This window comes from Drosophila albomicans, chromosome 3 (genome assembly GCF_009650485.2).
Source record: "Drosophila albomicans strain 15112-1751.03 chromosome 3, ASM965048v2, whole genome shotgun sequence".
NCBI classification, from domain to species: Eukaryota; Metazoa; Arthropoda; class Insecta; order Diptera; family Drosophilidae; genus Drosophila; species Drosophila albomicans.
The window spans coordinates 11,470,338-11,484,919 of record NC_047629.2 but is presented as its reverse complement, the minus strand read 5'-3'; the positions used below and the strand labels follow the sequence as shown (position 1 = coordinate 11,484,919).

Below are 14,582 nucleotides of genomic sequence, written 5' to 3'. Positions count from 1 at the left end.
GATTATGGTCTTTGATTTGGAAGAAAAGCATTATATTTTGTGATTTAGAATGGATTTACTCCAGCTTCAAACAGCTTACCATTAGTTGATGAACACTTAATTTTTAAAGAAATTTATCAAATCATCGCCTACATAAGCCATCGATATCACTAGTCATCGATTTTCGTCTAGTTAAAACATCGTAATTTTTCGATAAGACACTTATCGATTTCCCTGTTTATTTACATTTTGTTGTGTTATTCATTTGTATTATGATTTTGGAAAAACTTGCCATTGATCAGCGAATGCAAACGCAAAATCTTGTGCATATGCTACAAAACAGAGAGTCGGGATACACTCGGCACAACAAGTTAAGTCAGAGTGCTCCACTGTCATATGAACGACAGTTCTACAAGGCCATAACTCCGTGTCTCACCATTGGCATATCAATACCGCCAGTTTACTTGCGGAAATTTACGCCGGACGGTAGCAAATTGTTGGCCTTCTCCCACGATCAGCGTTCCTGCATAGGTGGGTCAAGCTGACTTGCAGATGATATATATTATATTCAGTTTTTATTTGCAGTCTACACCTACAAAGGAGTCGGGTCGGAGCGTTTTGGACAACTGCTGAGTGAAGCAAACGTTGGCAGCGGAGAAACTTACAATGTCAATATCAACAATCAGCTAAGGTCGACGGCATTTGACAAACTTTTTGAAACTAAATACGTGCTGCGCTTGTGTAATGGCGACACAGCTCGATATTATCTCCATCGAGAGTTCAGTATTTTCCACGAGGATGGACGATATGTGTTGCTTGCTGGAATGTGTATTCTCAATGGTTGCAACATACCTGTATCGGATTATGAACGGTACCCGGATCTATTCGACAAGCTAGATTTGTTTTCGTACATATTCTTTGTGGTCGACTTGCAGCATGGAATTGTTACCGATGAAGTCCAATTACCTCAAGATTCCATATGCCTGTCGCACAATCACGGAATTTCAATGCATGGCCACACCATAGCAATATTGTCGAGACTGCGCCAAGCAATTTACATTTACGAGCTGGTTGATGGTCGACTGATCAAACACGAACACGAAATTGGTCCTCGGCCACGAGAATGTGCGTTCCAAGCAGTCGAGCATCCATCAATGTTAGATGTTAACACTCTGCTGCCCATTAGCCACATCAAGCAACGAGTATTGAGCTTTTTATACCGTCAGATACAGCAGGATGATCCCCAGACTGGCCAGAAGTATATAGAATTTTACAAGAACTTCGATTTTGTGAGTAGCAAAGCAAAACAGCGTTGAACATTTGAATCATAAATTTCCTCGACTTACAGATCGAAAACATGATCATTGAAAAAATGCAGCTAGTTGACAGCGATTTGCTTCTCTTACGCTACGAAGAGCGACCGAAAGACAACGATGTAGCTCCCATGCTGACCACAGGCGAGCCACAGCCTCCTCGACGACTTTATGTATTCTATTGTATGACCAGCGAGGATGTGTCTGGCGTCTATCAGGACGACTCTCTGGAACTGCTTCAAATAGTAGTGCAATTCTATAACAAAATGTGCAACGTGCGATCCCTGCAAACTGGCGATGTACCATCATTGCCTACACATTATTTTATGCGTCAGAATTATGTGAATCCCAACAAAACGATACCATTTATGCGTCAAGCCGCTCTACGCTTCAATCCCAGTGTGCCGGTCAGCACACAAAGTTTTTCCACATCACCATATCTTAATTATAATGTATTCAACTATGACGATCGCCTAGTTTCGCCACTAGAACGGCCGAAGCCCTGCTCCACGGAGCCCATAATATTCAGAGATCGTGTCAGCAATTTAATCAAATATCGTCTAAATACTAAAGCTCGTCGTCCACATAATGCCTTGGCTCCTCGCGAGCTTTGCGCCTTCATTTGCCATCCATTTGAGCCACTTATTATTAGCATACAGAAGTGTATGCATGTCTATGATTACAAATTGCATATTTACAACCATGGTACTACTGTGGAGCAGTTCTACAATTGAATGGAAATGTGATATTTTATTTGTTGCATATATTTACCTATAATGCTACATAGTAGTTACAAAGCAATGTCAAACATTAGACCACTTTTCAAGCCGACATAAAATTTAAACGAAATGTTTTAAACATGAAACCTAACAATAAAGTTTAAACAGTCCGAGTAATACGATACCTACATTTAAACAAATACTTCATGTAAACTAGAAACAGTGATTTTTTTAAATAAATTTATTTAAAATTTGTAACAAATAATTATTTCATTTAATTTTTTCTAGAAGCAAAGACTATTAATTTAATTTAACAGGCTTCAGAAGGTTATCTAAAGTTGGACTATCTATATTAGGTAACTAATAATAAAAAAAATATACATGTTAAAAATACAAAACAATAAGAAAAAAATATATTTTCCACTAAAAACCTTACAATATTATTGCACTAAAATATTATTATATTAAAGTAGCTGTTCTCAAACACGTCCATAGTCATTTGATAGACACTGTTATTTATCGATAGTTTAATGCATCGAGTATATTATCGAAAACATACGATAAGCAACGAACAGCTGGAGCTGGTAGTATTAAACAGCTGACAACAAAATTGTATATAAACACATGCAGATAGCATTGAAAGTAAAATGAGTGAATCCCAGAAGTCTTCAGCAAGTAATGATTCAAATGAAGTATTAATTGAAGAAATCGATAGCAACGATGTGCCTGAGAATGAATTGGCACAGTTCCAGGAGACGGAACCATTGAGAGTTTTTGAAATTATTGAGTACGACAATGAAAACAATGGCCATGAACAGAGCTCAGCAACACACGATGAGGAGGAAGAGGGAGCCTTAATCCGTCGCTATGTGCAAGGCGTTCAGTGTCTGGAGTTTCCCGATTTCTGCACTAAGCTTGAACCCGGGGACGAAGATGAAGACGAGGAGGAAACACTCACGCAAACAAATGACAATGACGATCAGTCAGAATGCGAGCCCTCCACTAGCGGAGCGGCTGCTGCTAAGAAGTCACTACTGACAAAGGCGAAGCCAGAGACTGCAGTAAGTCAACGTACCGGAGGCGGAGGTGGAGGTGGCGGTGGTGGCCATTGGGGACGACGTAGTCAACTAAGTCCCGCTTTACTTGGCCTCATGGGTGAAGCGAATCTCTCTTTTGTTTATGGGCGATACGATACAGCCGAGCGCATTTGCATGGAAATCATACGACAGAATCCCCTGGCGAGTGAGCCGTTCTACACGCTGGCCGAGATCTACGAGAACCGTGATGAAGTTAAGTTTCTGCACTTTTCCACAATAGCAGCGCATCTCAATCCACAGGATCGTGACATGTGGATACGCATATCCGATCTCCTGGTGCAGCAGGGCCATTTGGCAAGAGCTAGGGTCTGCTATACGAAAGCCATTAAAGTGATTCACAAGGATTACTTGCTGCGCTTCCGAAAGGCCCAGCTCTTGGAGCGCATGGGAGAGACGAATGCGGCGATGTTCACATACCTGAAAATGCTGCCGTTGATGCCATCAACAGAATGGAATCTTTGCCTTACAACTGGCAAGAATGTGGCGCGCTACTTCCATGTGCTGGAGAAGCATACAATAGCACTGGAGGCCATGGATGGAGCGTACAGTGTGTGTAGCTCTCGCTTCACCCTTGAAGATCTCAACATCTATTTGGAACTACTCATACTGAATAAGCAGTATGAAACAGTTCTGCGATGCCTTCGGGAACGCACAACGTTGGAAATTGAAACGGAGCAAGACGAGAAAGAGAGTTTGGAACTAATCTACTTCTGCCACATTCCCGATGACTATGTTCCTGAATTGCGCGCCAAGCTTTGCGTCAGTCTCATACACATGCATGCTCATCACTTGTTGGGATATCTGGTGCAGAATGTCCAGGAACACATAAGCCCAACCGTAGATCGTGTTGAACTATACATGGATATCACCGAGGCGCTAATGCAGGAGCATAAGTATGCCGAGGCCATAGCCCTGATGCGGCCCATTACAGATGGCGATTCATTTGAGTGTCCAGCATTTGTTTGGCTGCGTCAAGCGGAGTGTCTCCGACAGATTAATCGCACCAATGAGGCCATCCAGAGCTATGCACGAGTAGTACAGCTTGCTCCGTATTGCTATGAAGCCAAGTTTACGCTGTCCGCATTGCTCAAGCAGCAGGGCAGACCAGAAGAGGCCGTCAAGGCGCTGGAGCAATCGGGAGAACAGGAGGGGCAACCGTTGCATGCCCGTTTACTCTACGAGAGGTGCGTGATGCTGCAGCAGATTGGTCGCATCGAGGAGTTCCTCGATGTAGGCTACGTGCTGCTTGGTCGAAACTCCATCAAGCTAAAGAATCGAGAGGAGATGCTGGCAGCCGCCAATGGTGGCAGCACCTACAACACCGAGGGACTCAAGGCAATCCTACAAATGCGTAGCTTAGCCGCTGGAGCAACAGGCAATGCAGAACAGGAGCCACAGGTAAGTGAGAAAATGTCAAATGAAATCGTATTATAATAGTAATTATAACAAATTTGACAGGAATCACTGAAGAGTTCTGCTACAAGTGGAGCGGGAGCGATCTCTGATCTGACGATTAAGAATGAATACGATTTGTTTCTGGAACTCATTCGAACCGCCTTCGCCCATGGGAAGTTCAGCGCCATTGAACGCATCTGCTTCGCCATGGTCACTACAAAGAGGTTCACCTTCTATCATTATGAAATCGAGCGCATTATAATCCTCGCCTGTCTCTTTAATCGTGATTGTGCCATTGGATTCTCATATCTGCGCGAGCTAATTGCCAAGCAGCCGGAGAACGTTAATCTCTGGAATATCCTGTCCCTCATGGTGCAGCAGGGTGATGAGGTTCGTTACTTTCGATATACGCGACGTCTCTTGCAACGTCATCCATCGGTTACACAGGCAATGCGTTTGTTCCTCGGTCACTATCACCTCAACTGCAGTTCGTACAAATATGCCCTAAACGTGTATGTTCCCATACTGCGTGAGAATCCGCATCCATTGGTCGCCCTCTCCATAGCTGTAGTCTTCAATCAGTTGTCGCTCCAAAAGAAGGTTCTTCGCAAGTCGGCAGCAATCTCACAATCAATAGCATTTGCTCAACGCTATGCAGAGCTACGTACACGTAAGCAAAAAGGCACCGAGAAGGATTCTTCAATTTCATCGTGTGCTGCACAGCAGGAAATCTACTATAACATTGGGCGTATATACCATCAAGCGAATATCTTACATCTGGCTGTTGAATACTACGAGCGAGCTCTAGCCCAGCAGCATCCACTGATAAAGGAGCATGAGGAGATCTTGGGATTACAGCATGAGGTCGCATTCAATCTGCATCTCATCTACCGTGCCAATGGCAATAAGTGGAAGGCACGACAATGTTTAATGCGTTATTGTGTTGTATAAACTTTTATTTAAATAAAATAAGTTAATAAATGTTAATTTTATATAATAATATAAAAGTTTGATTTAATGTATATTGTATTATAATGCAAAGAAGAAAGCGAAAAAACTGATTAGTTTCGATGAAGACCTCCTTTAGCACAAAATATAAAACAAACAACAAAATAATTCATTTTTATGCAGACAACAGCCAATATAATAAAATTAATTTTAATAAACAGTCGGGAGATTGCTCATAACTATTAAAATAAGCCTGTCCATAATAAATACAACAGACATTTCATACAATAATAAAATAAAAAACGAGTTATTTTTTTATTTTAAATATGGATTTAAAAAAAAAGTATTATTTATAAAAGTGTTGCTTCCTTTCATTTAGAAGGCCAGAGCATCACTAATAAAAGCAAGAAAATCTAGTAGATGTTGTAAATTTGGTATATTTCTGCTATACAAGTTTCGGTCACACTCCACTCCACCCACTGTCTCATCCAAAGAGAACTCGAATTTTTGCTTCGCGTAATTCGTTTAGTTTTCATGGATGCAACAAAATGCAAAACTCTAAGGCCAAAATGGATGAGTTTAAGGCAAGGTTTATGGACATGCTGCACAAACAGGTAAATTACCACCAAAGATGCACCTCCAATGATATGACTAACTACTTTCGTCGCCTTTCACTTTTAGACGAATCGTCAAATGAAAATTCCAGCCATGGGATTCTCAGATTATTTTATACAGACGGTTACAACTGACGCACTGCCCTCTACCACAGCGCCGTCAGCCACTGGAGCAAGTGCGGAGGAGGATGATGCCACAATAAGCGCACAGAAATCGGATCAAGAAGTTCTTGAAAGCATTGAAACCTGCTACTACGAAGCTGACCACAATCCGGAGCTATACGAGCTTAAGGTATTTGCTTGGCTCTGTCTAATTTGTTTAAATGTCAATAAGTGTGTGTTTCATTTCGTAGAAAGTTCTCAGCGGAGGAATTGACAACCAGCTGATTGAAGAAACTATTGCCCAACTGCGAATACAACAAAAGGTGCTGACCAAACAAGTACTGCAAAACATATTGGAGCAGCGAAATGCATGTGGCAGTGAGTTTCAAAATATAAATGAGACGCAAAAGAAGCTGGAAGAATCTCTTTGGACTTGCCAGAAAGCCCGATCCTATCTGAATTATGCACGCACAAATTTAACCACGACCAGCTTGGAGATCTTGGCTAGCTATCGCAAGAGGGAGGTGCTCAAAGAAGTGCTGGAAACTCTGTTAGCCATCAAGAAGTTGGTGGGTTTTAATAATCATTTTAATCGTATAAGCCATATTACAAAATTATTATATTCACAGCGAACAACGGATGAAGAATTGCACAAACTGCTGGCAGAGCACAACTATTCAGCTGCTATAGCATTGCTCCTGCAATGTCAGAGCTCTGTTGCCGACTTTATGCAGTTCAACTGCGTCCAATCTCTGCATAAAAAACTGCAGGAGACAATGGTGTTGATGGAGTATCAGCTGGATACGGTGCTCAATGAAATGGTGCTGAAGTTCGACATTCGCAAATATGCCAAGTTGCAGGAGGCCTACAAGCTTGCAAATAAGTCACTTATTGCCATGGACCAACTTCACATCAATTACATTTCGGCCGTTCACTCCACGGTCAATGCTGTAGTGCGCGGCTACAGTGAGCCTAACGTAGAGGAACAGCCCAAGCTTTTATATGAGCAACTTTGCGAGCAACTTAATGTGGACAAACTGATGCCATGTCTAATAAGCTTGTGCAAAACCTTTTGGACTATTCTGGCCTCATACTATCAAGTGGTCATATGGCACAACAACTACAAGCTGTATGCCCAGCAGGAGGAGACAGATTGCGAATCTCCGGATCTTTACATTCAGCAAAAACTAAAGAAGGGACAGTCGCGCATCTGGAACGATATACTAAACAAAGTGTGCCTCTTTCTGCAGAGCGCAAAACTGACGTCCCTCAAATATGATCAGTTTATTCAGGTTCTGTCCATTGTGCAGCGCTTGAAGAAGGTGGGCATTGAATTCTGCGGCGAGCAGTCGGAGAAACTAATTGTGGTTATGCAGCAACGGAGTGAAGAGTTCTTTACACGCTATCATATTTGTTGTGTTGAAGAGATATGTCTATTTTTGGATAACGAATCCTGGACACCGCTGGACTCATTTTCGCACATTCTTCAGTTGCCGGTAAGCGCCTAACATTTCATTATTACTCAAGGTTATTATATAAAAATTTCACAGGAATTCCGCTCTGTGAGACATACGTTGAGAAGGCACAAATCACCCACAACAGCTTTAATGCCCTCCACCAATAATTCGCCTATAAGTAACAACAATTGTGACGAGCTGGTCTCAGTGCATTCCCAGGATGGTGGTGGCAGCTCTATTTATGGTTCCTACGGTTACTTTTTGCGTTTCTCTGAGAAAAGTTCTCCTTTTGATGGAGGCCTTGATGCAGCAATGCTGGAAGAAGACATATTGTCCGGCATTGTAGATGAGGCCTCTTGTTACTTTAGTGAAGAAAGCGATGATGAGCAAAAGAGCCTGCAAAGCAAGGAGTTTGCGGATGATGTCAGCAAGTAAGTAGACTGAGGATCTGCAAAGATTAAATAATTTGTGTGTTTTCATTTTGTCTACTTTCAGTCAGCTGCTTGTGAACAACACTGCCCTAAATGTGTTGCGCTGTATTGGTCGTTATTTGCAAATGTGTAAGCTGCTGCACTGCATCTCTCCAAAGATAATCTTCAGTATGTTGGAACTGCTTGACTTTTATGCGTTTGCAGTGCACGAAATATTTGGCAAAGATGCAGTAAGTCAAGTCGGGCTTCATGTGATATAGTATTCAATTAAACTTTTCAATTTTTAATGCATTAGCTTGTAGCCACGGATAATCTCTATACACCCTATTTAGAGCAACGTCTTCGAGCTGTGGAATCCAATGTGGTCACTCAGATTAAAGTTTGGCCACTTAACTTTTCATCTCTGGTAATAGATTGATTCAACTGAAACGTGTTTCCAACTAATATATCGCTTTGACCTTTAGATCAACAACGAGTTAGCTAATCCGGATACTCTATACGGTCTGCCGCACCGCATTGTGGCTATTGAAGCGGGCCGTACCATGTTCCAGCAGTTCCAAGTATTGCAAAACTATTTGAACCATCTATTGCCCGCTGGTGATAGACCAATTTTAAGTAATTATCTGGAACACGGTGAATTCATGGCTGATCTTGCGAAACCAGTTTACACATGCGTAACATCTCGCGTCATCGATCTACCGGCGATACTAGCACAAATGTCTAAGGTTAAATGGGACGTGAATCATGTGACTCACCAGCATAGCAACTACAGTGATGTTTTGAATCGCGTAAGTGCTCGATTCTGATGCAATGCGTTAAGGAAAAAACACCAATAATCTTTATTCATTATAGAATATACAAAACTTTGCCATGTGCCTAGAAGAAATAACCAAGGAAGTGCCCATTCCCAGCAAACATGTGTGGAATTCTATGGCGCATGTGGCGACACATTTGCTAGTAGAGGGGTAAGTAAATGAAATTATTAGTAATGGAAATTCAATTGAATTCAATTTGCACATTTGATTAGATTTTCCAATGTGAAGAAATGCTCGGCAGGAGGGCGGGCTCTCATGCAATTGGACTTTGCAAATTTTATGTCATTCCTCGAGTTAATTTCGCATCAAAAGTATCCACAGCATCGTGCTTATGTGGATGTGTTTATCAAAGCATATTATTTTTCGCCGGACCAATTTGAGCAATGGATTGAACAACAGCGACAAGCTGATGAATATTCAGCGAAACAACTGACGAATCTTATTCAATGCATTTGTGTCAGCGATAAGCGGACTCGACAAAAGCTGCTGCAGTTGGTAGAGGGGACAACAGCTAATTTGTCAACACCCAGCACAACGCCGCAGAAGAACACTTATAATACTGGCTCCAATCTGAGAAATGTTATTTAAGTCTACAGTCTCTTTCAAACTTTTTCTCTCTTATATTATATTTATGTACTAGTATAGTTAACACCCGCAACCCCCTTTGTTAATACTAGCTGAATTTGGTGGCTCTTTTTTTAATGTTGTATTCAATTGTACATTCCATTTAGTACAAATTTATGAACATTTTGTTATAAGTATTTGAGTCTCTTTCAGTTAAATAAGCGATCTCCGTAATGTACTTCATTTTTGATATTCGAATTTTAAATTTTGAATCTGAAAATTGTAATCTAAGCGCGTTCTGCTCTCTATTTATTGTGACTAAACTATTGTTATTTTCTTTTGATTTTGACACATGCATATGACTTATGTACCTAGAGAACGCATATACACAAAGGCATACACATTGGAGTATGTATGTCGAACTAGAAATAAGACATCAACAATTTATTTTAATACCCAAATGTAATATTTATTTGCGAAACGGACAAATAATTGTAAAAGAAATCTCGCGTTTATACACAATGTAGTGCTACTAATAAATACATATAGTATATAAATATATGCATATATGAATCTGTAACAAACAAACACCTAATAAAGAGTACATATTTTGAGATATGAATATTTAAACAAAGTGACAAACGCTCAAAATAAATTCTGTTATTGTGCAAACATATTTCTGGTCAACCCCTATTTTATCAGCAACAGGAATTTGTCAACTGGTTAGTAAAAGGCCGACTCATGCACATTTAAGGCGTTTTCATTTGCCCTTCGGCATGCCCAGAGCCTTTTGGCAGTGAGTCAGCAATGAGAATATAAGAATTATGCCTAACTTTGGATACATCAGTATCATTGCTGATGGCCACCATGTGGACGCTAGTCATTGGCATCATTTTACTAGTACCTCTGGAAAGCAGTAGTACAATAAGTATTATCAACGAGCTGGTGCAAGAGTCGAGCTCTTCGATATTCATAATACGACAGGATCATTGCCCGCAGAGCTGGCTGCAGGAGCTACTTTTGAAGCCTCCAGTGCCGGTGGTATTGCAACCATTGACTAACATAACAGCTGGAAATGAATTTTCGCGTGTGCTTTGTATAGTCTGCTTTCAGGAAAACGACTTGCCTGAGGAACAGTTGAACTCATTATTACACAATATTCGCAAAGAGCGCATCGTCTTCTACTTGTCGTCGGGAGAATTCAACTCAACGTCTCTTGATCTACTACGGTTCTTAATGATGCAATGCTATAAACTGAGAATATTGCATATTATTGGACTATTGGCAGAGGATAACGAGCTATTTTATTACCGTTATTATCCCTACCCGGAGTTTAAAGTGGAACAGCATCCGATACAACAGAGACCATTCTATGCGGAGAAGTTCTTCAACATGAAACAGCAGCCACTGATTGTGTTACCTGACCAAAAACATCCACGTACCATCATCTACAAAGATTGGCGAACAGGAGCGCAGGTATTAGCCGGCTCCGTGGGTCGTTTTGTGAACACTTTAGTCTGGAAGTTGAATGCTACATTGCAGTATCCGGAGCAAGTGCAGCCAGGGCATAGTTTAAACAAACGAGAGATGATGGAAATGGCTGAAGATTTACATGTCGATATTCCGGCTGGTCTTGTTTCTATTGATACAAACGAGCAATTGGAACACACAAGCTATCCTTTTGAATTGAGCCACATTTGTTTAATGATTCCAATCGCTCAACCAATTCCAATCAAGGATATTTATCTCATTCTATGTAATGTCCGTCATATAATCATTGCTCTGGCTATTATCACTGGCTTTGGATGCTTGCTCGGCCTGTACAGGCATCTCACTGGACAAGTGATCCGTCTAGTGGACTTTCTGCTTAGTGATGTCGCTCTGCGAGGATTCTTGGGCCAATCATTTGGCCAGAATGTTGAACACACACCCAGACTTTGCAGCAGTTGGATTTACTTAATGCTTGGCTTTATGGGTCTCAATCTCAGTTCAATCCATGAAGCAGCGCTTGGTACCCTTTTAACTCATCCGCCGAAACATTTTCAGCCTCGCAGCTTTGCGGACTTGGAACACGCTTTAACGCCGTTGCCACTTATCGTAGATGTCACCGACTTTAACGATTTCAGTAAGCTCAACTCCCTTTCTCTGCCTATGCTGGCAGTTAATTCCAGCGAATTCAATCATCTGAGGGACAACTTCAATATGAGTCATGTCTACTTTGCCTCCCGCCTCAAATGGACTATGTTGAGTGCCCAACAGAAGTATTTCCCACAGGAAATATTTCTCTACTCCAAGGAGGCCTGCTTTAGTACTTTAACCCTTTTCGCATTTCAGTTGCCCCAAAATTCTTGGTTCGAGGAGCACATTACCAGATTGACTATGGATGCGAGAGCCACAGGCATCTACCAGCACTGGGTAGACATGCATTTCTATGATATGGCAGCAGCTGGATTAATCTCGTTCAGTGATCCTGTTAGTCGACAATTTCCGCAAATCGGAGGAGCCTTGCAGTTGGAAGATCTTCAGTGGATTTGGTTGGGATATGCAGCTCTTTCAGGCACTGCCTTGGTCGTTTTTGGACTGGAAGTGATTATTAAACGAGCTTTAGATTGATTAAGGTGGATAGAATTCGTTTATTGCATATTGATTTGAAGTAAATTAATTACAAGTCGAAGTTTGAACACGATCTATGGGGTTATTTGTAAATTATTCAAGAGCTATGAAGTCTAGGGAATCAGGAATCTGAGATGCACAACTTAGTCTTAGGCAACATTGGTGTGTTCGTCGCGATGGAAGATCTTCACATCGAAGAACTTGAAGTTCTCCACATCGAAGTAGTAATCGTGATGCACTGGTCGGTTGAAGGGGAAGCCGAAGGGCAAAGCATCCACATAGCGGGAGCCGTGACCAACTCCACAGCTGACAATGGGATCGTAGCCAGTGTACTGCTGGACATGGGGCTCATGGTATGGGTACACCATGTAGAAGAACTGATACACCTGACCGCCCTTCTTGCCCTTGGGCAACATCATGCGGTTGGGAACACCGCAGTGGGTCTCGGACTGATCCAACTTGAATTTGAAGTCACTGTTGGTGGCATCCATCAGCTTCTGATAGAGCTCAAAGTAAGTGGTGCGATCGCTAACCCAGAAGCTAAAATCACCGCTGTTGCGCTTGATATGGTTGACACCAGACTCAAGTTGCACCTTGAAGTGCTCAAGCTCAAAGAAGTTCTGGTAGTTGTGCTCCAATGGAATCACATGTCCATACTCGTCGTACTTAGGTCCAATGAATACCTTGACGACAGCGGGCTGCGCCTTGTCGGAGGTAATGTCCAGGACGAACTCGAAGGGTTTGTGGTTGAGACGATGTTGACGAGCCTTGATCACATAGCTGCTGCCATTGTAGAAGGAGTTGCGTCCAAAACCGTGCAACACATCGCTGGGATGCTCAACAGTAGGTTCCACGTTGACGGCATTGCTGATGTCGGCGTCGAAGTACTCAAAGTAGGTGCTCAGACTGTCGGGCATGTGGACGGCATCGATCTTGACACCCTCGAAGCCATAGTCGACCTTGGTGTATTCGGGGAAGGTTTCCATGAGATGCCAGTAGTGGGAGAGCAGGTTCTTGTAGACCTCGAAGAACAGGGGATCACGTATATTGGTATCGTAGTGCATGAAGTGGCCGGGATAGGTCTCGTGGTACTTGCCGAATGGACGAGCATCGTTCACAATATAGCGATACCACTTGTCCAAGCTGCCATAGAACTGCTTGTCAATGCTGTCCGCATTACCTTGGATCATGTTACCCAGCTGATTGATCACTTCGACGTCGTACTTGCCGTTCTTATGGATCCAGTCCATAATGCGTTGGGTGTAGAGCTCCACGTTCTTCACGTACTCCACATTCTCAGATTTGTAGAAGTTGTGGTAGTTGTCGCGACTGGGATAGGGAACACCGTTGTAGCCACGGAGTCCGCTATAGAAGCCGGCGGCAACAGGTTCGTACATGTTGAAGCTGGGCACTTCACCCATATCGTTGGAGAGACGCTCCAGGTAGTAGCGGGCAAGGAGCTGCCAGTGCACATAGAGGTACAGTTCACCACGACGATCATTGTTCAGCACATGCTGCTCGTCGCCCTTGGTCCAGTAGGGATAGTCCAAGTTGAAGTAGTAGTAGAAGCTGTTGAAGCCAATATCCTCCAGGAAATAGGCGAGACCGTGCTCATAGTTCATGTCTCCGTAGAAGTTGGTGTAGTTGGATTTCATGACCACATTGTACACGTTGTTCAGCTGCTTGACATGGTGGAAGCCATGCATCTTGTAATGCTCAGCCATCTCCAGAGTCTGGCCATCGAAGAAGCTCCATGGGTGAATCTCATACTGGGCGGGGTACACAATTCCTTGCATATCGTCGCGGAACAGTCCGGCAATGGTGAACGCGTAGACAAAGAGCTGCTTGTTCACATGCTGGCGAGCCCAGAAGACTACGTGCTCGAAGGTCTCCCAGTTCTTGGCGTAATTGAAGAGGCGAGTCAAGCCTACGGCGTACTCCTCGTGGCGATCGTACATCACAGTCCATACATGGTCGTCATGGAATGGATGGTGCTGCCAAAGCTCGAAGAAGTGCTGCAGGTTGTCCTCATGGTGATAGTCGGCGACATGCTCCCAGGGCTTGTACTCCCAGAAACTGGTATCATATTTGGTAACAAAGACATCGTCCTGGTAGATATGTTGCAGCATCTCAAACACGAACTTCTGCTTCACCAGGAAGTCCTTGTCGGCCACCTTAGAATCCACATGCTTGCCTTGGCCACCAAGTGCCAGCAGAGCTAGCGTTAACACAAATGCCGTCGTGATTGACTTCATCGTTCTCATGCCACTGACCGGATCTCGGCCTGCATTTATATCTGAGCAAGAGGGATGAAATGGGAGATATTTGCAGTTCGGATCGGTCGTTGATACTGCCTTATCAAGCTTATCAAACGAGATGTTGCCAGCGAGATGCGTTACTTCTAAAAATATCTCCACAATTTGCAGAGCCAAAACAACAAAAACAACAAAAAATGCAATACTAGACAACAAAGAACAATAAAGCTGCAATCAGACAAAAATGAAATAAAAGTTACATCTTTTGAGAGTCGAAACA

At 42.6% G+C, this 14,582-nt stretch overlaps 5 protein-coding genes across 5 annotated transcripts; 4 read left to right on the top strand and 1 right to left on the bottom strand.

The window, feature by feature from the left end:
* The first annotated feature begins 191 nt into the window (after positions 1–191).
* On the top strand, positions 192–2,254 carry LOC117570885 (DET1 homolog). The gene is made up of 3 exons (XM_034252783.2): positions 192–510; positions 565–1,268; positions 1,328–2,254. Exons 1-3 carry the CDS (start codon positions 252–254, stop codon positions 2,024–2,026), a joined length of 1,662 nt encoding a protein of 553 aa, XP_034108674.1. The 5' UTR covers positions 192–251; the 3' UTR covers positions 2,027–2,254.
* A 294-nt stretch (positions 2,255–2,548) lies between these two features.
* LOC117570255 (general transcription factor 3C polypeptide 3) lies at positions 2,549–5,517 on the top strand. Its single transcript, XM_034251768.2, has 2 exons — positions 2,549–4,506; positions 4,567–5,517. Exons 1-2 carry the CDS (start codon positions 2,659–2,661, stop codon positions 5,452–5,454), a joined length of 2,736 nt encoding a protein of 911 aa, XP_034107659.1. The 5' UTR covers positions 2,549–2,658; the 3' UTR covers positions 5,455–5,517.
* A 399-nt stretch (positions 5,518–5,916) lies between these two features.
* LOC117568141 (syndetin) lies at positions 5,917–10,056 on the top strand. Its single transcript, XM_034248548.2, has 10 exons — positions 5,917–6,065; positions 6,133–6,357; positions 6,419–6,736; positions 6,797–7,663; positions 7,718–8,055; positions 8,120–8,285; positions 8,351–8,461; positions 8,520–8,843; positions 8,908–9,020; positions 9,083–10,056. The coding sequence occupies exons 1-10, from the start codon at positions 6,000–6,002 to the stop codon at positions 9,456–9,458; spliced, it is 2,904 nt and encodes a 967-aa protein (XP_034104439.1). The 5' UTR covers positions 5,917–5,999; the 3' UTR covers positions 9,459–10,056.
* An 89-nt stretch (positions 10,057–10,145) lies between these two features.
* Positions 10,146–12,047, top strand: LOC117566705 (uncharacterized). The gene has a single exon (XM_034246251.2). The coding sequence runs from the start codon at positions 10,293–10,295 to the stop codon at positions 12,045–12,047; it is 1,755 nt and encodes a 584-aa protein (XP_034102142.1). The 5' UTR covers positions 10,146–10,292.
* LOC117568142 (larval serum protein 2-like) lies at positions 12,048–14,302 on the bottom strand. The gene has a single exon (XM_034248549.2). It carries the CDS (start codon positions 14,300–14,302, stop codon positions 12,197–12,199), a length of 2,106 nt encoding a protein of 701 aa, XP_034104440.2. The 3' UTR covers positions 12,048–12,196.
* Between the last annotated feature and the right edge of the window lie 280 nt (positions 14,303–14,582).